At 40.2% G+C, this 25018-nt stretch overlaps 2 protein-coding genes across 2 annotated transcripts in view; one reads left to right on the plus strand and one right to left on the minus strand.

Annotated features, from left to right (window-relative positions):
* The window catches only part of SLC39A9 (solute carrier family 39 member 9), a 54734-nt gene extending 48823 nt beyond the window's left edge, over positions 1-5911 (minus strand). Inside the window, exon 1 of the mRNA XM_041758808.1 lies at positions 5132-5911. Coding sequence (XP_041614742.1) covers positions 5132-5227 — 96 coding nt within the window. The 5' untranslated portion in view covers positions 5228-5911. The remainder of the gene's footprint in view (positions 1-5131) is intronic.
* Positions 5912-6214: 303 nt separating this feature from the next.
* On the plus strand, positions 6215-19796 carry ERH (ERH mRNA splicing and mitosis factor). The gene is made up of 4 exons (XM_041758809.1): positions 6215-6388; positions 9114-9201; positions 15535-15655; positions 19296-19796. Exons 1-4 carry the CDS (start codon positions 6230-6232, stop codon positions 19396-19398), a joined length of 471 nt encoding a protein of 156 aa, XP_041614743.1. The 5' UTR covers positions 6215-6229; the 3' UTR covers positions 19399-19796.
* Positions 19797-25018: the final 5222 nt, after the last annotated feature.

Raw genomic sequence — 25018 nt, forward strand, 5'->3', positions numbered from 1 at the left:
TCTCCTCCTGAAGATTAAATGAGACAATGCACATTTAGTGCCTGGCACTACACAGAAGGAGCTCAATAAGCATTAACTATTATAAATATTATTAAGCAGATAAATGTCAATTAACATTTATCCATATAATATCCTACGGAAAAGAAAGTTTTTCAGGAAAATATTGAATCTAGATCTTATGTGATCCAAATACTTTTATCAGGGAAAGATGCTTATGAAACAATAACCTCATAAAACAATAATCTGAGGAAAGGCAAAGTTACTGATGCTTTCCAGATATGGGTAAATTAGAATGCAAAGTGTAAAATGTTTGAATTTAGAAATGAAATTCCAAACAGGCATAACATTAACATCTATTGCATTACCTGAGAAGAATAAAATGTTAATATACCAGACAATGGAAAAGCCCCGAAAAATGCAACTTTGTCACATCTACTTCAAAAAGAACCAATTGTTGGAGAAGAGCATACTGGACAAATTTCTTCTTCAGTCACAAACGTCTGATTTCTTGTAACTCAAAGCCCCAAAATATCTATTATTGAACAAGTCAGTTATTATAGTGAGACATAAAACTTTAAACACATGAAAAACAAAACAAGGCTTAAAATGAGAATTAATGAAGAAAGCTAAATACTAAGAAAAATACTGAGGCAGGTAGACTAGAGGAGAAGGCTTGGTCTCTCCAAATAGAGCATTCATGGTGAATAGGAATGCCAACCCCCAAACACGACCTTTCAGATTCCAAACAAATTGCTGAGAAGTTTCTGGTAGTCAGAGAGGGGGAGAGAGGAGTTTACCCATTATTAGAAGTCTGTTCCAAAATAAAAATTTTTTAATTATAATTTAGAACAAAATTCTAAAAATGAAAACCTTAAAGAAGTTTTTTATAATCAGTAAGGAGAACAATCCTCAACATTTTCTAAAGTTATTATGTTCTAGAATACAGCCTTGAACTTTTATTAATTCATTACATCCTCACAACAATCCTATAAGGTCATTTAAAAGACATTTTGATGTTAAATAGCTTGCTCAAATGGTAACACTGATTTTGGATTACTACTTGTCCCAGACAGTCCCTGGGAAATTAGTGCATTAGTAATACCTTGAATTCTTTATAAGAGCAGCATTACTTTCATCTGCGTACCTATGGATCCATACTTTTAACACGTGAAGAACATGGCATTATAATCCAAACTGGTCTGCAACAAGAAAAATATAAACTGAGACTAAGCCTTCAAAATATCTTATAGAATACGAATATTATAATTATAGGAGTAACAGACATACAGAAGTGTATCTATTAAACATAACACTACATTTGGACTTATATTTTATATGTCTTTTTTTCCATTTCATTTTCTTAGTATTTAATTTCTATTCAATATATTTATATATATATATTGGTCTGCAATGGAATGGAGATTAAACAAAAACAAAAACTAGTCATTTATCAGATCGTTGAAGGAGCACTGTCCTAGACCTCTGGTGCAAACAGCTTGCTCATGTTACCAGCTCTGTGGCAAAGAGGAGACATACTCAGGTAAGTAACAATCCTCAGATAATCAATCTAAAATCCCATTTTGGTCATGGTTTATAGTTTAACTTCATTCATCAATCAGAGCACCTGCTAAGCGGGGTTAATTCTAGGTAACGTTAATTGTAGGCTCCCAACCTACTTACACAGCTTTTTCCTTTAGAGCCAAAGAGAGCTCGTTAACAACTGAATCTAACATTATAAGATAGTACTCAACCTAGAGGTTCCAACTCCTTCACCACACGGGACTTCTTTATGTAAGGTATGCTTTGGCCTCCTTCATAAGTTTACTTTTTCTCCTTACCATATGCTTGAAGAAGAGAGCATCCTGAAAATCACTTACTCATTAAGTGCTTTCAAGAATCAGATATCTTTTCCTTTGTTTTAGAAATCATTTATGCATAAAGGTAAAGTCGCCATGTCAGAAAGCAAGGAGAAGTTAGAAAAGCATCAAGAAAGTTAATTTGGGGGCAAGGAATGTTGAAGAAAGTGACAGAGATCAATGTCACATAAACCTCTTTTAGATGGTCAGATACAGCAGGTAGGCACTACTGCTACAGCAATTTCCAGGTTACTTAATTTTAGCTCATTTCTAAATACTAATCCTGCCATAATTAATGGTTTTTTGAACTTTTAATTCCAGATCTGAAAAATTCTGAGGAAAAAAAAAAGTACTGAATGGCAGAATAGCAGATAAATTAAAAACATGAATAAATAGCATATCTTTTCATTTACATGAAAATGAACTGTAAAACAAATTAGATTTATTGGTCTCTTTATTTAAAATAACCCTAGTCCCTAAGAAAAGCCAGATTCCCTTAAAAAGTAGTTTAGCCAATGTAGGAACCTAGGGAGCTATTTTCTAAGAGTAGAAACTGTGCTTCCCTGCCCCCATGAATGAAGTTTATTTTTTACAAATTTATCATCTCACTAGTTTCATGATACATCAATCTACAATAGTATAATCTGTCTAGAAAAAAATGTTTAATTTCTAGAAGACAGAAAACAGTTGAATTCTAAAATGTCTAAGTTATATGTAACTTTCATTTTTATTCTAACAGCTCGATGCACTGTTCCTATTGCAATAATAAACAGACATTATGAATGTGATTTATAGCATTTTAAGACCTACAGTTGGAAAAGACCACTTGGCCATCAATTCAGATAGCCACAAATGACACATCATACTGATTATCTTTACTAATGCCTTGGTTAGTTACACCACACATGGACACATTTCGTTTCAGTGAAAAAGAAAATAGCAGATACCTGCATATCACAAAAATCAATCAAGACAGTTCAAGAAAATACTGATATTGGAAAAACTCTAACCATTTTATAGAAATAAAAAGTTTTACTGATTTATTTGAATTAACTATAATTTTTGATGTTACCTCAATCAGTTTTTAAATATATAAACCAACTTAAATCTCACAAATGTCAGTGCTAATAAGGTCAATTAAATTCTAATGCAGTTATTCGAAAATATGGTTCACGTCAGAATAAAGCAGGCTCACAAAGCCCCGGACAGGCGGCCCAAACGAGTGAAGTAGGCTTCACAGCCAAGGAGTGCTGTGACCATCTACTGATACTCAGCTCTAGCCAACTGCTGCCTTGAGGGAATAGACACAAATCAATAATAATAAAAATAAATACTCTGCTACTCTAACAAAAGTCTGTGGGGTAGGTTTGGTATGACTACCAGCTTGCTCTTTCACGAAGTTCTTTCAGGACTGGCAGTGAAACTGGGCCTATTTTACTGCTGGACCCAAAGATACTCATGAAATACTGTTCCCTCCGAATGTAGTAGTTTTTCTCGCTACATCTTTTGAGCACTGTGCATGTTGTGAACTCTTTATGAAGAACTTAACTGCATTTTCACTGAACAATGGTTTCATCTTTCTTCCTCACTAATGTCTGGTCAAGCAATGACAAATTAACAAATTAACCCAAATGCTAAAACATATTAACAGAAAATTCATTTCTAAGCAGATCTGAAACCACTTCAAATATCCATTCTAGTGCCCTCTTTCTTTAAAAGGAAATGTGAGGGATCCCTGGGTGGCTCAGCGGTTTGGCGCCTGCCTTTGGCCCAGGGCATGATCCTGAAGTCCCAGGATTAAGTCCCACGTCGCGCTCCCTGCGTGGAGCCTGCTTCTACCTCTGCCTGTGTCTCCGCCTCTCTTTGTGTATTCTCATGAATAAATAAATAAATCTTTAAAAATAAATAAATAAATAAATAAATAAATAAATAAATAAATAAAAGGAAATGTGAGTTAAGAACAATCTGTTTTAGGGACGCCTGGGTGGTTCAGTGGTTGAGCGTCTGTCTGCCTTTGGCTCAGGTCCTGATCACAGGGTCCTGGGATCAAGTCTTGCAGGGGGCTCCCCACAGGGAGCCTGCTTCTCCCTCTGCCTGTGTCTTCCCCTCTCTCTGTGTGTCTCTCATGAATATATAAATAAAATCTTTTTAAAAATCTATTTTTCTCATCTTCATTTTTTTTTTTAATTTTTATTTATTTATGATAGTCACAGAGAGATAGAGAGAGAGGCAGAGACACAGGCAGAGGGAGAAGCAGGCTCCATGCACCGGGAGCCCGACGTGGGATTCGATCCCGGGTCTCCAGGATCGCGCCCCGGGCCAAAGGCAGGCGCCAAACCGCTGCGCCACCCAGGGATCCCTCTCATCTTCATTCTAACACAAAAAAATTCAAAACGCCGGAAAACTTTTGGATTCTAATCCAAAAGACTACCCCACACACACAAAAACTATGCTTTATTTTCTCCAAATGAGGAGTTATACTGATTTCTATGTATATGGACAAATAATATTCTCCATTTACACTTCTTGAGAGCAACTGGAACCTTGATTCCTTGGAATCCCTGGGAATCAAAAGAACGTTATGGTGCTTCTTTCCAGGAAAATACACAGAGCCCTAAATTTTTGTATGCAATTTCACAAGATTCAGAGTACCCCAGGATCTCCAGGGGGTCTGCCCACCCCACGTTAAGGACTCCGGTGCTTAAAATGAGGTTCCTTTCTATTATGAAATTCTATGTATCCTTTTTATATTTTTAAAGATTTTATTTATTTATTTATTCATGAGAGACACAGAGAGAGAGAGAGAGGTACAGACACAAGCAGAGGGAGAAGCAGGCTCCATGCAAGGCGCCCCATGCAGGACTCAATCCCGGGGCCGCAGGATCCTGCCCTGGGCCAAAGCAGGTGCTAAACCGCTCAGCCACCCGGGGATCCCCTCTATGTATCTTTTTTTTATTTAAAGATTTATTTATTCATGATAGACAGAGAGAGAGAGAGAGAGAGAGGCAGAGACACAGGCAGAGGGAGAAGCAGGCTCCACACCAGGAGCCCGATGCGGGACTCGATCCCGGGACTCCAGGATCGCACCCTAGGCAGGCGCCAAACCGCTGAGCCAACCAGGGATCCCCCCTCTATGTATCTTTTTAAAAGATAGTCTTTCTTAGTAAGACCTTTAGCTCTGAAATAAGTTGGGGAAGCAGCTTCCCTTTCTTTACAACTGTCCCTACTTCCTACCAGCCATCCTGAAAGCTGACAGAAAATTGAGAATTTCTTACCTCAGAGAAATTAACAGCCAAGGGAACGATTCCAGCCACGTAACATCCCACCAACATAGCCAGAGACAGCAGGCTAATGGAGATGAAATCATCCATTCTGTCCTCCTTTATTTGCCCACCGCCACCAGAACTGCAAATTTTCAGGGGCCTCAAAGGGTCCTTAGGTTCTTAAACGCGTATAGTGATTCCAACAGAACAAGGGGACTTTCCAGGTCTTCCGTCCTCCCCACTAGATATGTTCAGAAACCCCTTTCTCTGGAACGCGCCTGGAACTAGCCCCTTTTTGCTGATATTAGCACCAGAGAGAACTTTCAGCAATCTCAGGTCCCGGCCCCTGCGTTTTCAGATGCCAGTCACTGGATTCCCTGGGGTTTACGGTTAAAGGTATGCAAAAGAGCGATTTCTTCAATCGTCGGAGGGGTGGCACAATGGGCCCACTTCCTCCACGGACAACGTCCCAGATGGCAGCAAGAAAAAGGAAAACTCGAGCAGACTTGTTCGTTCTCCCGGCGCCCCTACGTCCCCGGGGCAGTCTTCCCCCAGGCTGGGACCAGCCCACCAGTCCCGGAAAACTCTCCTTCGAGTCTAGAATGGGCAAAGAGTCCCGAAGGTCTCTAACGATGGGCTTAGGGGTTCAGCAGGGAAGCTGATACAAAGCTGTCTCTGCCCTATACCCGGTGCTGCCCATATTACTCCACTCCGCTGGGCCTCGACCCGGAGCCACCGATATTACAGCTGCCATGGCCGCCAAGTGGCACCTCTTCATTACATCCACTTCCGGATTGCTTCACCGCCCCCTCCTTTAGAAGAGTACTTCCGGGTTACAACCGACCTATGGCCCGGGATCCTTAGGCTACCGCCATTTTTGAGTAGGGCTAATTAAAGAGGTCTGGTATCAGAGTCCATATATATCTGTGTTCACTCTAGCCGTGCGTCTAATGGCGAGAATATGGAAGACCGTGTCTCGAGAAGAAACGATTATTTTCTTTTTAGAAGAAACGATTATTTTTCCAGTTCTGGAGCAATTACCTGTATCTATCTCCTCGCCCTTATCCAAGATGGCTGAGCCAGAGTCGGTATCCGCTCTAGCTGCCGGAAATGTGTTCGCTTCTATGGTCCAAAAGGCTCTTTCGCGGTGCGTTTCTGACGACTTCCGGCGGCTCCTCTCGCGGGGATTGGCTGTTGGCGGCGTTGCGGCTAAGCTCGTGTGCGGCGGCGGTGTCGGCAGCGGCTGCGGCGAGAGAGTTTGGCGCGATGGTGAGAAAGGCCTCGGCGGCTCCCCGATCCCCCGGCCTCTGAGGCGATCCCAGCCGTGTACATCTTGTCCCCGTCCCATCCAGCGCGAGAGTGCAGCTCCCCGGCCCTCCAGCTTGTGGCGCGACCTCTCCCCTTCCCGCCGCGGGGCCGCGGGGCCGCGGGGCCGCTGGGCCTGGCGCTAGGCCCCGGAGCCCGGGTCCGCCCAGGTCCGCCCTGCGTTTGCGCGCCCGCGGCCGAGGTCCGGCGAGGCGTGCGGTGCGGAGGATGCGCTTCCTCCCGCTCGCTGCGTGCGGATGCTGCGCTTTTCCCCCCAGACTCTGGCCCGATGTGGGAACAATGGCCGAGGGATGTCTGACAAACCTGCGCCTGCAGCTGACAGATGGGGTGTGCTGCGCCCAGCGTGTGGGCCGGGAGGGGTCGTCTTTGCTTTGTAGCGTGCTTTCTCAGGCATCCCCTTTTGTTTTGCTGGGCTCCGTCTTCAAACAGACATACGACGTTTTTTCCCCCTCTTTTCCGAGACCCCAGAGGCCTGATCTGGCGTTTCTCCCGGCCCTCGATCCTGTTCTTACTCATTCTCTCTGGGACTCAAAGCTGAAAAGAAGATGGGCTCAGCTGAGGGTTCGGGGTGGTAGTGCAGTGAGTGGCTATTTTGTTCGTGGGTTTTTTTTTTTAATTTCATTTTTATTTATTATTTTTTTTAATTTCGTTCCGCCAAAAAGGAGATGATCCACAGGGATTATGAGGAATCGTGGTTATTCCACACTTCAACCTCCGTTTTCTGATCGCTGGGGTTAAACGTTAACAGGTTACGCAGCTGTTGTTAACAAGGAACTCTCTGAGGTTACACCTTTCTGAATTGAGGTGTTTTTTAAGTGACCAAACGTGGTCTCCCAGAGACGACTGAGCAATCAGAAGACTGGGTCTCCAATTCTTTCTTGTTTTGTCATAATTGACAGCGTGACTTTTGGAAGACTCTGTATCTCTGAGTTTCCCTTCTTTCTCTGCCCTTTCTGTCACTCTTTGGTAGCGTGTTATAATGGTAAGATTAAAATCTAAGGAAGGGGGATCCCTGGGTGGCGCAGCGGTCTGGCGCCTGCCTTTGGCCCAGGGCGCCATCCTGGAGACCCGGGATCGAATCCCATATCGGGCTCCCAGTGCATGGAGCCTGCTTCTCTCTCTGCCTCTCTCTCTCTCTCTCTCTCTCTCTCTGTGACTATCATAAATAAATAAAAATTAAAAAAAAAAATCTAAGGAAGGGACAGCAGTTAATATCAACGAGCCGTTCTGGGTCGGCAAATATCAGTGATAATTCCTTCTCAGTCCAGGTAGCTTTAAGAGCTACGAATTTGTAGATAAAGCAAACAATTATTGGTTCAGTCGTTGTATGTACTTCTGCTTTATTAAAGACAAGCTTCAAGGGGTGGGGATTTTTTGTGGGGTTTTTTGGTAGTTTGGCAGAAGCATCTGAAGCTAATGACCTAGTCCTCCTGTGTATTGTAATATTTCTGTAGCAGTAGAAGGATGACTCAGTTCATGTGTAAGAATTTTAAGAGTAGGACCGGATTAACTATTCATTAAAGTGGTTTATATCTGCTTGGTAATCAGAATAAGGATTTTATTAAAGTATATCTGTGTACCTTTTCCTGACTTAGGTTTTGCAACCTTATTTTTCTATTGTGAGAATATATATGTATTTGTTTACGTGTACTTGTATTTTGCATAGATATTTGTTTTTGTTTTTAATAAAACCAAATGGCTTTGAAAATAGCTCCAGTAAAAAGAAAGTGATCAAAACTGGTTTGGGAAGCTTTCTGATCTTAAAATGTTAAAAGCAAAATACTGCCACTTAAAAATAATACCCGTTTCAGCTACAGTTTTGTAAATTTAGTCATTTTTTTCTTAGTTTTTAATCGTTGTCTTTGAGTACTAAGTATTGAAAATAGTGAGCTTTCTCAGAAGTTCACTTTAAGACTAGATGTAAAAAGCGTATTGAATAGCCGTTTCCATATCATTACTTTTTTGAAGTAAATTAGTCCCTTAATTTTCATTAGAATGAGAACAAAATTAAATAGTAGTGACTGATACGACTGCTGTGACTCCATTGTTGTGCTAAGGATAGAAAAAGAACATAGATCGGATCCACTGCTTACAGTCATAAATAGTATTTCTCTTTTTCTCAGTCTACTTCTAAATTTTTATTAAGGCACTTAATAGGGGCACCTGGGTGGCTCAGTAGTTGAACGGCTGCCTTTGACTCAAGTTGTCGAAGTCCCACATCGGGCTCCCCACAGGGAGCCTGCTTCTCCCTCTGCCTATGTCTCTTTCTCTCTGTGTGTCTCATGAACGAATAATTTTTTTTTTTTAAGGCACTTAATAGGGCTGGAGATAGAAAGTGACCAGTGGAGATAGAAAACCTAAGTGGGTTTATAATCTAGTTGGGAAGAAAAGAAGAAAAAACAGTAGAACGTAACTCATGCTGAATGCTTAGAGGCAGGAAGTACAACAGTTGCAGAAAGCCCTTAAGGACAGGGAGTCCTTACAGAGTTGTTAGACCATCATCTGACACCACACTTGAACAAAAGCATAAATGTAAGAAGAGCACCCTGATTAATAGTGGATTAATAACCAATGATCATTTGTGTCATGACTAGAGATTTTATATCATACTATGAATTTCTCAAATATGAGTTAGAAACTTAAATTGAAATCACTTTTCCCTCTGCAGTCTCACACCATTTTGCTGGTACAGCCTACCAAGAGGCCAGAAGGCAGAACTTATGCTGACTATGAATCTGTGAATGAATGCATGGAAGGTGAGTTTAAGCACTAATGAAGAGTTTTTATTTTTGTTTTCTTGATCTTCACTATTAGAATATGTCTCATTTAGGAACTGGGCTTGTTTTTCCTCCAGATTTCTCAAGTTATTAATTTGAGTCAGGAAGGAAGAAGATACTAGGGACCATATTTGTTGAAAATTGAAACATTGATTATATGTATTGTTTTACTGCTGCAAGTATTTTTTTTAATCCAGCTCCCGTGATTACAGTGAATGGCTTTCTGAAGCCTCCCTTTGTTGATATTCCGTTATTCATTATGTAAATATCTTACAGTCCTTGTGTATTCTGGTTAGACTCAAACACTATAGAGTTGTTAAGACAGACTCTAGGGATACCTTCAGAACCTATTAGTCTGCTGATTGAACAAATAAGCATTAAAAGCTTTTGAGGTCTGAGTACACTCCATCAGCGTTAGAAGATAAAAATTAGCTCAAAGAATAAAGGCAAATGGAACCAAATAAGTATAATTTATTGTGTACTTGGTAAGCTGACACCACCCTGAAGGGAACTGTTAGCCCTTAATGCTTCTTTACTCAGTAAACCATTAGATGAGAGCACATAGATTGGATCATCACAAATTGGATTCATCCTTACATTTAATCATTATATTGAGTAAACCAGTTGTGCACATTCTGCACCCTTTTTAGCAAATTGTCTGTTCTTCACCTTTTTTTTTTTTTTTTTTTTTTTATGATAGTCACACAGAGAGAGAGAGAGAGGCAGAGACATAGGCAGAGGGAGAAGCAGGCTCCATGCACCGGGAGCCTGATGTGGGATTCGATCCCGGGTTTCCAGGATCGCGCCCTGGGCCAAAGGCAGGCGCTAAACCGCTGTGCCACCCAGGGATCCCGGTTCTTCACTTCTTTCTATAAATATTTTATAGTCACTGTTCTTGCAATTGGGCATGTCCTTGAATTTGTTGATTATCCAGAGCTAACTGGGTTAGCCTTAAAATCTGTCCTTGTAAAGCCAACAATGGGTAGATCTGTGGGGGAAAAAACGACTGGTAATAATTAGAGACAGCTTCTAGGTAATTGGTACCATGCCTTCCTAATTGTAGATTCTCTTAATTTTCAAAGAAGAGCAGCTCTTGTCCTTCCCTCATTTTAGGACCTTTCCTTTGCTGACCATTAAGGTAGACTCTGTGCACATTCTGCCTTAGCACATTATTGTCTTACCTGTATTGTGTTTAGTCTTTGATTTCACAATACTCTGCCAACCTTTGCTATTTTAATGAATCCTAACTTTCTCTTTTTCATTAATACACTTTATTTCTAGAGCAGTTCAAGGTTTACAGAAAAACTGAACAGAAAATACAGGGTTCCTAATGTACTCCCTTTCCTCACCTCCACAGTGTACCCCATTAATAACACCTTAGCAAAAATAATAATAACACCTTAACGTTGGTGTGGTACAGTTGTTGCAGTTGATGAAACCAGTATTTTTTTTTTTTTTTAAGGATTATTTATTTGTGAGAGAGAGAGTGCCCATGCAAACAAGCGGGGAGGGGGCAGAGGGAGAAGCAGACACCCTGCTAAGCAGGGAACCCAGCTTGGGCTTGATCCCAGTACCCTAAGATCATGACCTGAGCCACTGAAGGCAGATGCTTAACCAACTGAGCCACCCAGGTGCCCTGGTAAACCCAATATTGCTACATTATTATTATTAACTAAAGTCTACTGTTAACTAAAATCTGTTATTAACTAAAGCTTATATTGGGCTCTTCATGTTGTACAGTTATGTGGATTTTACTAGATGCATAACATATATTCATCGTTACAGTATCATACAGAATAATTTTCACTTACCTAAAAATCCCTGTGCTGCACTTGTTCATTCATCCCTACTTCACCTTCTGCTGTCCTGGCAACTGTTGGTCTCCTTGCCACCTCCATAGTTTTCCCTTTTTCAGAATGTCAGAGTTGGACTGTCTTGTGTCATTTAGCAATATGCATTTAAGGTTCTTCCATGTCTTTTTAAATTAAGTTTTTTAGGATAGTTGTAGGCTTACAGGAAAATCGGTTCAAAGCACAGAGAATTCCATCACACCCCTTCTTCCCTACTCCCTCTTTTCAGTTTCCCTTACTTATATTCTATATTAGTGTGATACATTAGTTACAACTATAGAGCCAATACTGATACATTATTGACTAAAGGCCATAGTTTACTTTAGTGTTCAGTCTTTGCTTTGGAGATCTTACGGGTTTTGGTTTATTTATAATACAAGTATCTACCATTTACTGCCCTGAAAAATCTCTGATGCTTTACCTGTTCCTCCCCCTAAATCTCTGGCAACCACTGGTCTTTTTAGTGTCTCCATAGTGTCAACCTTTTCCCAAATGTCCTGTAGTTGAAATTATGTAGTATATAGCTTTTTCAGGTTGGCTCTTTCACAAAACAGTGGTTTTTTTGTTTTGTTTTGTTTTGTTTTAAGATCTTAATTTATGTATTAGAAGGGGCATAAGCAGGGGGAGGGGCAGAGAGAGAGAGAAAAACCAGCAGATTCCCCACTGAGTGGGGATCTCAGGGTCCTAAGATGGAGATTTGAGCTGAAGTCACATGCTTAACCAATTGAACCATGCAGATGTCCCAAAAGAGTGTCCTTTTAAGGTTCTTCCATATCTTCATGGCCTGGTAGCTAGCTCATTTCTTTTTATTTCTGAGTAATCCATCATTTGGATATACCACAGTTTGGTTATCCATTTACCCACCGAAGGACATCATAATTGCTTTCTGGTATTGGCAGTTACAATAAAACTGCTACAAACATTCATGTGCGCCTAAGTTTTCAACCCCTTTAGGTAAATGCTGAGGAATGTGATCATTGCATCATATGGTAAGATTGTGTTTAGCTTTGTAAAAAGCTGACACACTGTCTTCAGATGTGGCTGTGCCATTCTGTGTTCTCACCAGCAATGAATGAGAATTCCTATTGCTCCACATTCTTCTCAGCATTTGGTGCTGTCAGTGTTCTGGATTTCTGTGATTCTGATAGGTATATAGTGATATCTCGTTTTAATTTGTAGTTTTCTAATGATATGTTGAGTATCTTTTTATAATACTTATTTGCCATTTGTATATTTTCCTTGGTGAGGTGTCTGTTCAGAACCCTAACCCACTTTTTAGATGAGGTGTTTATTTTTTTTATTGTTGAGTTTTATAAGTTCTTTGTATGTTTTGGATACTAATTCTTTATCAGATAATATGTTTTGTAGAGATTTCCTCCTAGTCTGTGTCTTGTCTTTTCACTTTCTCGATAGTGTCCTTGAAGCACCAAAGGTTTAAATTTTGATGAACTCCAATTTATATGTTTTTTTCTAATGTTCATAGTTTCGGTGCCATATCTGAGAAGCCATTGCCTTGTTCAGTCAGGAAAATTTGTGCTTGTGTTTTCTTCCAAATGTGTTATAGTTGGGCTCTTTCATTTAGGTCTCTGGGCCATTTTGATTATTTATATATGATGTGAAGTGTGGACCCAACTTTATTCTTTTGGCACCATTTGTTGAAAAGACTATTCTTTCTTCATCGAGTTATCTTTGTATTGGGACGCCTGGATAGTTCAGTGGTTGGGCATCTGCCTCTGGCTCGGGGTGTGATCCCAGAGTTCGGGATTGAGTCCCACATCGGGCTCCCTGCATGGAGCCTGCTTCTCCCTTCACCTATGTCTCTGCCTCTCTCTCTCTCTCTGTGTCTCTCATGAATAAATAAATAAAATCTTTAAAAAAATTTTATTTATAAGGGAGAAGCAGGTCCCCACAAGGAGCCTAATGTGGGACTTGATCCCGGAACTCCAGGATCACACCCTGAGCCAAAGGCAGACACTCAACTGCTGAGCCACCCAGGTGTTCCCTAAATTAAATTTATTCTCAAGAATTTTATTTTTTGATGCTGTTGTAAATGGAGCCATTTTCTTAATTTCATCTTCAGATAGTTCATTATTGGAGTTTAGAAATAGAGTTGAATTTTGTATATTAACTTACATCCTGCAATTCTGTTGCATTCAATTGTTTGTCCTAATAGTTTTGTGTGTGTGTGTGTGTGTGGTTTCCTTAGGATGTTCTGCGTATAAGATTGTGTCCTCTGTGAAGAGAGAGAGTTGCACTTCCTTTTTTCCCCTGATCTGAATGTCTGTTGTTTCTTTTTCTTGTCAAATTACCCTGGCCAGAACCTCTAGTACAATGATGTTGACGATAAATAACAAGAGTAGATATTCTGGTGTGCTTCCTAATCTCAGTGGGAAAGTTTCCAGTCTTTCACCATTAAGTATGATTGTAGCAATGGGTCAGTGCCTTTTTAAGATAAATGGTGAATTTATTTTTCTGATTATTTCCTTTCCACTTTGACCTTTCTGTTTGATAACTCATGAGTGATACTCTTTGATCACAGTATGGGGAAAGTACCAGTCAAAAACCCTAACTCAGCTTTTCATAGATCTGTAGTTGAATATTACTTTCTTTTGGGAAATTTATAAAATCAATTTAGAGGTACATGAAGGACCTGAGTGTAAAGGATAGGACATGTTTTCCCAGATGACATTTATTTGTTCATTCATCGTAAGAGTATTAAAAACACTTGATAGTGAGAATGGACAGAAAAGGTTATGTTTCCATTTTGTGGGAACAAGAGAAGATATGTCACTGAATAAAAAATAATATGCTCCTTAGATAATGAGGTTAAGATTAATGTGTGCTTGCTGTCAATGATTTTGTTCATTTTATGTCTTTTTATGACTTGTGTTTGAGTACTTCTGTGCTCTTACATGTGCTAATGCTTTTATATCATCATTTCATATAATCTTCCCCATAGCTCCATGAAGAATATTGTCCTTACCATTTGACAGGTAGGATTCTGGGGGTGGAGTCGTTAGTAAAGGACAGAGCTAGAATTCAACTCTCTGAATCCAGAGTCCAGCCTCTTGAGTAAAATACTTTTATGATAATCTCTTCCTCAGTGCCAGTTTTGTTTTTGTTCATTTGTTTTTGCATTGTATCAAAATTTGAAAGCAGAATGGAAAAGCTTCTTTGTCATCCATCTTTCCCAAGTGTGGTGTTTTTCTTTATTTACAGAGGCTTTAGGAATATTTGTTTATTGAAAAACCTGGGGGCTCCTGGGTTGCTCAGTTGGTTAATAAGCATCTGCCTTTGGCTTAGGCCATGATCCTTGGGTCCCGGGATCCAGCTCCACTTCAGGTTCCCTGCTCAGTAGGAAATCTGCTTCTCCCTCTGCTCCTCCCCCCACTCATGCTCTCCCCTCTTGCTCTTCTTTCTCTCTCAAATCAATAAATAAAATCTTTAAAAGGGGACGCCTAGGTGGCTCAGTGGTTTTGTACCTGCCTTTGGCCCAAGGCGTGATCCTGGAGTCCCAGAATTGAGTCCCACCCACATCAGGCTCCCTGTCTCTGCCTGTCTCTCATGAATAAATAAATAAAATCTTTAAATAAGTAAATCTTTTTTAAAAAATCTTTAAAAGGGATCCCTGGGTGGCGCAGCGGTTTGGCGCCTGCCTTTGGCCCAGGGCGCGATCCTGGAGACCCGGGATCGAATCCCACATCGGGCTCCCGGTGCATGGAGCCTGCTTCTCCCTCCGCCTGTGTCTCTGCCCCTCTCTCTCTCTGTGACTATCATAAATAAATAAAAAAAAAAAATTAAAAAAAAAATCTTTAAAAGAAAAGGGAAAACCTGGTAAGACCTACAGTGTCATCACTTGTTTGAATTCTCATGTGACAGGCCTTTAAAGTTCTTTTAGACCTAATGACTTGAAGTAATCATTTTATTCTATTTTAAAGGCATAAAATACTTAACATTCTGGCAAATACAAAAAATTAAAAGATAATTTACTGTGACAAATAATAAAACAAAAGTGACCAACTTGTTATTTTCCCAGCCTGACTTTTAAAAATAAAACGTGAGGGTGCTTGGCTGGCTCAGTCAGTGGAGTATGCAACTCTTGATCGCAGGGTTGTAGGCTCAAGCCCCACATTAGGTGAAGAGATTACTTAAAAATAAAATCCTGGGCAGCCCTGGTGGCTCAGTGGTTTAGCGCTGCCTTCAGCCCCAGGTGTGATCCTGGAGACCCGGGATCAAGTCCCACATCGGGCTCCCTGCATGGAGCCTGCTTCTCCCTCTGCCTTGTGTCTCTGTGTCTCATGAATAAATAAAATTTTTAAAATAAAAATAAAATCCTTTAAAAAAATAAAAATGAAATATTATGGCATTGTTTTATATATATGTGTGTGTGTGTATAGTGTTATGTATGTGCTATTCATGTCTGAAGTTTATATAGTTGTAAGATCTTGATTTTTCTCCTTAGGCGTTTGTAAAATGTATGAAGAACATCTGAAGAGAATGAATCCCAACAGCCCCTCTATCACATATGATATCAGCCAGTTGTTTGATTTTATTGACGATCTGGCCGACCTCAGCTGCCTTGTGTAAGTATTAGCCACCGTCTCTCTTAAGGTGTATGTTTCTGTTCTTTATCCAGCTGTTGGAGGTGATTTGCGAGTGTACTCTGTATCTGACCCTGATCTTTGCAGTTTGGCTACTATGCAGTAATATTTCATCTACATATGGCTCAAGTTAATTTGGCAACATAAAGCCAAAGGCACAGGAAAAGCTTAAGAATTTTGCTAATTGTTGGCGGTTAGTATACAGAGAAAATGCTAACTAAGAAGTTCAAAGTCCTGATTCTTGGTCTTTTTAAACCAGATAGTCTTAGGTGTTGTTTTGTTGTTCTGTTTTAGGTTTTTTCTCCTCAAAGTCATTGTCGATTTTTTTGTTTTTGTTTTTTAAGATTTCATGTATTTATTCATGAGAGACACGGCGGGGGGGTGTGTGGCAGAGACACAGGCAGAAGGAGAAGCAGGTCCCATGCTGGGAGCCCGATGTGGGACTCAATCCCGGGGTCTCCAGGATCACACCCCGAGCGGAAGGCAGTGCTACACCCAGGCTGCCCCATCATTGTCGTTTTAAAGCAGTTGGCTTTGGATTAAAACTAAGATGATTCTGGGATCTCTGGGTGGCTCAGCGGTTTGGCTCCTGCCTTTGGCCCAGGGCGCAATCCTGGAGTCCCGGGATCGAGTCCCATGTCAGGCTCCTGACATGGAGCCTGCTTCTCCTTCCTCCTGTGTCTCTGCCTCTCTCTTTCTCTCTATCATGAATAAATAAATAAGTAAATCTTTAAAAAAAAAAAAAAACTGAGATGATTGTTTTCATGATAAAGGAAAGTGAGAATACCTTATGATGTGTCATCAGGTGCTTGAATATTACATGCCAGATACTGTCCTAGAAGTAAATATGTTTTTGAAAAATATGTAATGTCCAACTCAGGCATTTTCTCTGCTTCCTGGATTATGACTGGGATCAGGTCAGGACTTGGGATCCCACCAAAGATTCCTGTTGAAAACTTATATTTCCTTGGAATATTTGAGTTCTATTTTGATAATGTAAAACATTCCAGTGATTCAGATCTGGTCTTTAATGAAATGTGTTAATAAGAAAATTGTTTTGTTTTGTTTTTTATTTAAAAACAAAACAAAATGTTTTTTTGTTTTGTTTTTAAAGATTTTATTTATTTGAGAGTACCTGATTGGTGAGAGAGGGATAGGAGAGGGTCAAGCAGACACTCTGCTAAGTGTAGAGCCTGATGCAGAACTTGATCCCAGGACCCTGAGATCATGACCTGGACTATCCGGGCACCCCAATATGAAAATTTTATTGGGGCACCTGGTGGCTCAGTCAGATAAGCCTCCAACTCTTGATTTCATCTCAGGGCATGATCTCAGAGTGTAACAATGGAGCCCCGCATTGGGCTCCACACTCAGTGCAGAGTCTCCTTGTCCCTCTCCCTGTGCGTTTTTTCTTTCTTTCAAATAAATGAAATTTTAAGTAAGTCTGTCTGACCCTGATATGGCTCTGAAAATTTTTGGTTTTTAAAAGAATATTTTATTCATTTGAGAGAGAGAGAGCAGACTGAGCAGGGGACATCCCCCCACACAGGGCTTGATCCCAGGACCTCAAGACCATGACCACAGTCAAAGGCAGATACTTAACCATCTGAGCCACCCAGGTGCCCCAGTTCTTTTTTAAGTTCTTTTCCAACGTTGACGTAAATATTATAGTTTACCATATCTGAAGCAGACTAGACTAACCCTTATTTAAGCATGAATAACAAATATTCAAAGGAAATTATTTGACCTTTTTGAATATTTCTCATTATAACAAAAGGACATTTAAAAATTTTTTAAATCATTTATTTTGGTTAAGCATTTTGTAAAAGTAGAAAGTTTATGCATTTTTAATAAACCAGATTCTGCCCTTACTATTCAAGGGAAGAATATGATAATGGTATAAAACGTTCCTCCTTTGGAATTTGTCTGTCATGCCAAAAGTTGGAGCATAGGTTTCTGGTTTCTAGCTCAGTAGTGGAGTGAGGACTCTGGTCCAGGAGTGTTTTAAGCTTCTGCTACTTGCCCAGGTCACTTTAGCTAATAAGTTGCTGTTCTTTGACCTAATAAGTTGCTTGTTTTTTGATTTCCTCCTTTTTTAAAAAAAGTGGGGGTAATAGTATCTACTCTCAGGGTTGTAATAAGGATTGAGTGAGTGTATTTAGGTAAGTACTTAAAGTAATACCTAGCAGTTGGTAACTTAATCATTATTATTATTTGTGTATAATTTCTTTGCTGAGAAGTTAAATGAAACTTCTGGTTCAAATAAATAACTGATAAATTAGGTATTTTGTTTTTCTAAAATATCCCTAAGTTTGGTTGTTGGTTTTGGGGGGTTTTGGTGTTTTTGTTTTTTAATTTTTTTAGTCTAAGTCCATCTTTGTCTCTCTGGGGTGCCATGTAGTGTTTCGACCACATGGTGCACATGGCTTTGAAACACTGATATGGTTTGTATTTGTGCAATCTCTACTTGTCTGCTTTTTTAATACTCTAGCCTTAGTTTTTTACCTCAAAAATGATTTTATTAACCAACTAGATTTCAGTGGTAGATCACCTGGAATGTTTGTACTATTTGAGTCTTCTGAAGATACGAGTGGTTGGTTATTCAGTGATACCTTGGCCTTAGAACCCCTGGAGTCCCTATGGAGTCTCATTGTTAATGCTGCTGGTTGTTTCTCTTGACCCTCCTCTTCTGATTAGAGCCATTTTGAAGCTTGTTACATCTTCTAATAATTCTCTACCAGCCTCTAACACGATTTACTTTAAAAAGCAAATTCTGGGCCACTTGGGTGGCTCAGTTGTTTAAGTGTCTGCCTTCCGTCCATGTCATGATCTCAGGTCCTGGCATCCAATCCCACATCAGTCTCCCTGCTCAGTGGGGAGTCTGCTTCTCCCTCCCTCTCTGCCCCTACCCCTGCTTTTGTGCACATACACGTGTTCCCTCTCTCAAATAAACTTTAAAAAAAAAAAAATCCTGAAATATAGGTTAAAAGACTTCCTTAATACTTTACAGGGAAGAAATCTTTGTGGTAGTAACATGTTTTTTAAAGATTTTTAGTTAATTCTAAATAAATTCAGCAAACTCAAGTTTGTACCATTATTTGGTTTTTGTTTTTTAATTACTAAAGAAACAGTAAAAGTTGTAACTAGGTAGGAGAAAGAACACACGTTTTCTGGTCATACTCTGTCAAAAAGTAGATATGTAACACATTGAGCATTTAACTTAAGATTTCTAGACATTGGTTTCTTTTTCTGCTGTAAGCTCATACTTGATGGTCTAAAGTTCCTGTCGCTTAAAATTCAACAGTAATGTAAGCAGATCTTTTATCTATTTATTTTTTTAAAGATTTTATTTGAGAGAGAAAGAGATAGCAACAGATGCAGGCTCCCCACTGAGCAGCAAGCCCTATGTGATGCTCAATCCGAGGACCCTGGGATCACAACCTGAGCCAAAGGCAGATGCCTTACTGATGGAGCCACCCAGACACCCCAGATCTTTTGTTTTTATTAAGTTCATGTACAAACATGCACACCTGTGCCATCATTGAGCAGTTAAAATTTAGAGTTTTAAAAACACAACAGTAATTGACCCTTATAACTTTGCTTTTACCTTTCTGTTCCTCAGTTACCGAGCTGATACCCAGACATACCAGCCATATAACAAAGACTGGATTAAAGAGAAGATCTACGTGCTCCTTCGTCGGCAGGCCCAACAGGCTGGGAAATAGTGGAGTTGGAAGCAGCAGGGGGATGGGGGTGGGCTTGGAACACAGGTGTGTACAGCGTGCTGTAGTGGAAGTTTTGTATTATAGTAATCCTGTTTCCATTTTGGTATACTCTAGTCAGGATTGAATGTATTAGATGAAATGTAAGGATCTTGTTCAATCTGAAACCCCCATCACCCCCATTCCCTCCCTTTTTTTTTTACTTAAACATTTTTATGATAATTTAGATGGAAGTTGTTTGTCAGTTAATGTTGGTTCCAGTCCTTCAAACTGTTCATATCTGCTTTATAACATTCATTGTACTAACCCTTCAGGTTGGGGTGGGGGGCTGGTGACAGTTTAGTTATGTCCTCAAGATAAAGTCTTAGTGAAAAAAAATGAATAAATGTTCTTTAGTTATATTTTCCCCTTGAGTGATTTTTTTTTTCTTTTTCTTTTTTATTTATTTTTGGGGGGCGGGAGGGGTCTCTGAACATTAAATTTTCTCACAAAGCAGGGTGCCTGGGTAGTTCAGCAGTTGAGCGTCTGCCTTTGGATCCCTGGGTCCAGGATCAAGTCCCACATGGGCTCCTTGCAGGGAGCCTGCTTCTCCCTCTGCCTGTGTCTCTGCCTCTGTCTGTCTCTGTGTCCCTCATGAATGAATGGTTGGAATCTTAAAAAAAAAAAAAAAAAAAAAAAAAAAGAATTTTCTTACAAAGCATTATCTGTTTCAAAACCAGTAGGCTGCCACACAAAAGAATTTGAAGAAAGCTAATGTATGGGATGAATACATTTCACTGTGGTTTATGTGAAACTAACAAGCTGTTACCTTATTTTTCCAGCCTTTTATAAGTAAGTCTCAATTGTAGCTCCAAGGTTTATGCTTGCTATTGATACAAACATTATGGAAGATTTTTCTGGTGACATATCTTGTCTACAGAAGTAGCCAGGTTAGTTTCTTAGTTTTGGTCACATACTCTTTCTGGGAGGTTCTTGTGTCCTTCTCATAGCCTTCAGTAGTTGAACACTGTTTACCACTCCAATATGAAAGCTGTAATGTAAGGGTGATGGAAAGACTACAGAAAAGGACAAGATAATCTTGCTTTTAATGTAAAGAGTGACATTGTGACTTGAACATACACTGTACTGTACTGTACCTCTAGTCATCAAGTATGCAAACATTCAGATACAATTCTGAATATCAAGATTCTGATATTGGGCTTGCGGAGGAAAATAGGATTTTCTAAGTGGAAAACATTGAGTCTTAGATGTTGGGTGATGAGAGCAAAGAGGAAGGGACCAGTATTATTTTTGTTTGTTTGTTGGGACCAGTATTTTGGATCATACTTCATAAGGCTTATGAAAAGGACTGGATCAAGGTGGAAATTCACATTTATGTCCAGCGTTACACAGAAAGGAGAAGTAGCCTTTTGTCATTGAGGTGAAGTCTGATAAAATCTTCAGTGATTTGGCCAAACTATAGCCACTGTTCCCTGTTGTTAAAGAGTTGGTGTATTGATTGGTCTTTACCCAACCACAAGTAAAACAGGTTTGATTTCTGTTCATACAATGATATTTTACATTGCTACCTACAAGTGAGACCTACCAGACAAATTACAAAATTGATTCTCTTATCCATCTTACTTTATATACCTGAGCATTTCTTTTTTTTTTTTTTTTTTTTAAAGATTTTATTTATTTATTCATGAGAGAAGAGAGGCAGAGGGAGAAGCAGGCTCCATTCAGGGAGCCCAATGTGGGAATCGATCCCGGGTCTCCAGGATCACACCCTGGGCCGAAGGCGGCACTAAACCGCTGAGCCACCTGGGCTGCCCCTACCTGAGCATTTCTAAAATATTTGACAGTGCACCTCCTCTCTCAGCATTCACTCTAAGAGGTTACAGGAGTGTAAGGGGAATTTTAATTGTCTCACTTCACTGGTAGCTTTTGGCCTTAAAATACTTGAAGCACCTCACTAAATGCCTTGGGCGTTGTTTGGACAAGTTATATATCTTACTTCTGTTGTTTGCAGTAGGAAGGCTGGGGTCCTGTTTTCCAGCAACAGACCAGACAGGGTTAGAAAAAGGACAGGGCAGTTCTTAGTATGACATCAGCTTCATAGCAGTTCGGCCCTTTATCAAATTATTTTTACTAATTTTTCAAAGATCAGAATGAAAATCGGCAAAAAAACCAGATAAATCAATGAATTAGTGAAATCAATAAATTTTATTACATTTGTATAGAAACATTTAGAAGAAAGACTTAATTTGTGTGTGGGTGTAAAGCTCCTAGCATTAAGTACCACTTAGGCATGACATTTCCTGCTTAGGAAATATTTACATTTATCTTATTTAATCCTCACAGCAGCCCTTTGTAGGTTGAAAATAATTGTTCCTCTATTAATGGTGAGAAAATAGGTTCAGATTGTTCAAGTCCTTTACCCAGATCACACAGCATAGCCACAAAGATTTTACTAGCTGAAAAAGATAATCTTAACCTCAGATCTTGAGAGGGGAGTAGGGAGCCCCCACAAAATGAAATAGCTAAATAATGGATCTCTGGCACCTATCGAAGCATTTTAGATTGACACCTGAATAAGTCACATTTGTCACAGTTTAATCAAAAGCATAGGGGATCCCTGGGTGGCTCAGCAGTTTAGCGCCTGCCTTTGGCCCGGGGCGCGATCCTGGAGTCCCGGGATCGAGTCCCAGGTCGGGCTCCTGGCGTGGAGCCTGCTTCTCCCTCCTTCTGTGTCTCTGCCCCTCTCTCTCTCTCTCTCTCTCTGTCTATCATAAATAAATAAATATTTAAAAAAGCATACAGGAGGGATGCTTGGGTGGCTCAGCGGTTGAGCATCTGCCTTCAGCTCAGGGTGTGATCCTGGAGTCCTGGGATCGAGTCCCACATCAAGCTCCCTGCATGGAGCCTATTTCTCCCTCTGCCTGTGTCTCTGCCTCTCTTTCTGTGTCCTTCTGAATAAAATCTTTAAAAAACAAAAAAACAACAAAAAAACATACAGAATACAAAACAGCTTGCCAGCCAAGTTTCTCTTCCATTGGAGTAGTCCTCATGCAGTTCACACAGTTATCCAAGAATTAGTCTACACACACAGACAAATGATAGCTCAGGTGCAAGAGATAAGACTAGTAAGTGTAAGAGCTATTCTGGCCTAGAAGTCTTATATATAGCAGGAGCCACCATCTCTTATAATAACTTCATAGACCTAGCTTCTAGGTCACTGAGCGACATGCCCCAGTTATAAGTCATTGCATTCAGAGAAGCACAAAGTTCTCTCTTCTGTCAGGAATTTGTAGTTTTCACCCACTCTAAGTATAAATTACCAACTAGAGGTCATTTTACTAATCAACAATCTTGTAACATATTCCACCATATTTTTTTTTCCTTAGGAACAGAACTAGAAAGTTAACCCAAGGTCAAATTTGTCCATAGAGCAGCAGTTTTGCTAATCCTTCACATATATTTAAGAAGTGTGAGATGACACATCTAGCTTGCTTTCATGAGGGAGGTAACATTTGAGCTGGGCCTTGAAAGATGGCTAAACTTGGAAAGTAGGACAATGGGACAGGAGAATTAACAAAGTGGTGCAGCAGTGTGATGTTTTGAGGAGCAGCAAGTAAGCCATCACAGCCAGAGTAAAATGAATATTTAGGTGAGTAGGGTGGGGTCAAGGCCAGGAAAGCTAGTAGTAGAATGCCTTGAAAATGAAGCTGCAGAGTTGAACTTCCTAGGCTTTGAATAATCTTTAAAGATTTTTAAGGCAAACTTGTCAAGTCTGCATTGGGAGTTTTATTTTTATTAAGATTTTATTTATTCATGAGAGACACACACAGAGAGAGGCAGAAACAGGCAGAGAGAGCAGCAAACTCCATGCAGGGAGCTCATGTGGGACTCCATCCCGGGACTCCAGGATTACGCCCTGGGCTGAAGGCAGGTGCTCAACCGCTGAGCCACCCAGGCGTCCCTGCATTGGGAGTTTTAAATTCACTGTTCTGTATAGACTAGATCGGAAAACTGGAGAATTTAATATCCCAGAAGTCAAGTTGAGAATTTTTCAGTGAGACAAGATGAGATGAGGAACTGTAAAAAAGCTTTGGATTTGGAATTTAGGAAGTTTTTTCATGAGTGTAACACTAAAACAAATCAATTTGGAAGTGAAGAGCACAGGAAGTAGTGAAGAATAGGCATGGAAGGCAAAGTTCACTGGAAACTTTAAAGAAAGAAGTGGTAGGGCAGCCCTGGTGGCGCAGCGGTTTAGCGCCGCCTGCAGCCCAGGGCGTGATCCTGGAGACCCTGGATGAGTCCCACGTTGGGCTCTCTGCATGGAGCCTGCTTCTCCCTCTGCCTGTGTCTCTGCCTCTCTCTCTCTCTCTCTCTCTCTCTCTCTCTCTGTGTGTGTCTCTATGAATAAATAAATAAAATCTTTAAAAAAAAGTGGTAATATGGAATGATGGACAGATTTATTTTTAATAAAGGCAGTTTGTCCTTCAATATAAGTAATGGAAGTAAAGGAAGGATCTAAGATTTTAAAATTTTATTATATATGTAACCATAGGTAGCAAGAATGATATGGAAAGGCTAACCTTGAAATTAATGTAACATTGTATGGCAATTATACTTCAAAAAAAACAGCGAAGCTCCAGGCTACACAAAGGCATGTAAGGGATGAGCTAAGAGATAAGGGGCTGTGAGACTGAAATTGTGAAGACATTTGGGAGAAAAGTTAGAAGAAGCCAGATGATGGTCTGAGGGGAATTTCAGCAATAGGAACCCAAGGAGAGGATAATTGCTCAGTGATTCACTTCCTTGCCTCCTTCACTACCTAGTTCCACTTGGAGGCCTGATCTAAGAAAGATATCTTACCTTTGAAGACAGTAGTAGTCCTTTCAGCTACATTTAGAGATCCTATGTCAACTTATCTAACACTAACTTCTTTCTTTTTTACAATTATATGCTTTAACTAGATATTCAGTTTGAGACATACTGTGAAGAGATTGGCTTAAAAGCCTCTTCTGTGCCCAAGGTAATTTTCTTTATGCTTGCCAAGAGAGTGGGAAGAAGGCTAATGAGGACTGATTATATCACTTTACTGAGACAGGCCCTTTGTCTTTGTCAACAGATGTTTAAATTTAAGGTCTTTGGACTGTAAGAAAAATAGGATAGATCAGGGTTTTTTCCCTGGAAGCCTGAGGGTGGATGTGTTGCCATGGCAATGCTGACTCTAACTCACTTCCTGGCATTTGTGATAGGTTACTTACTCTGTTCCAGGACCTCCCAGACTTGCCAATTATACTGCCCCTCTAGCCTTTGAGAAAAAAAAGAGTATTTTTGAGTCTTTTAGTACCTGCTCCAAGGTGAACAATTTAAGGAGCATCTAAAATACCGGGCCCCTTCTCCCTAGTGGCCCTGGACATTCCAGAGATTGCTTTGTCCTTGACACGGATAGTGGGCCCAGAAGCATGTTGGAAACATGGTTACCCACTCCCTTTCCACCTCTGATGTCATTCCAGGAAGGATTACCAGTTATTAAGCAAGTCCCAATAGGAGGCTGCAGTTGTGAGGGCGGGGAGTTAGCCTCATATTCCCTTCAGAAGTGGTATGAAGGGATCTGAAGGTACAGGTACTG

This window comes from Vulpes lagopus, chromosome 6 (assembly GCF_018345385.1).
Source record: "Vulpes lagopus strain Blue_001 chromosome 6, ASM1834538v1, whole genome shotgun sequence".
Taxonomy (NCBI): Eukaryota; Metazoa; Chordata; class Mammalia; order Carnivora; family Canidae; genus Vulpes; species Vulpes lagopus.

Coding starts and splice junctions, on each gene's coding strand:
- ERH (XM_041758809.1), top strand. CDS start 6,230: ATGTGTTCGCTTCTATGGTCCAAAAGGCTCTTTCGCGGTGCGTTTCTG. Junction 9,202..15,534: donor TGTGAATGAATGCATGGAAG/GTGAGTTTAAGC, acceptor TTTTCTCCTTAG/GCGTTTGTAAAATGTATGAA. Junction 15,656..19,295: donor GCCGACCTCAGCTGCCTTGT/GTAAGTATTAGC, acceptor TCTGTTCCTCAG/TTACCGAGCTGATACCCAGA.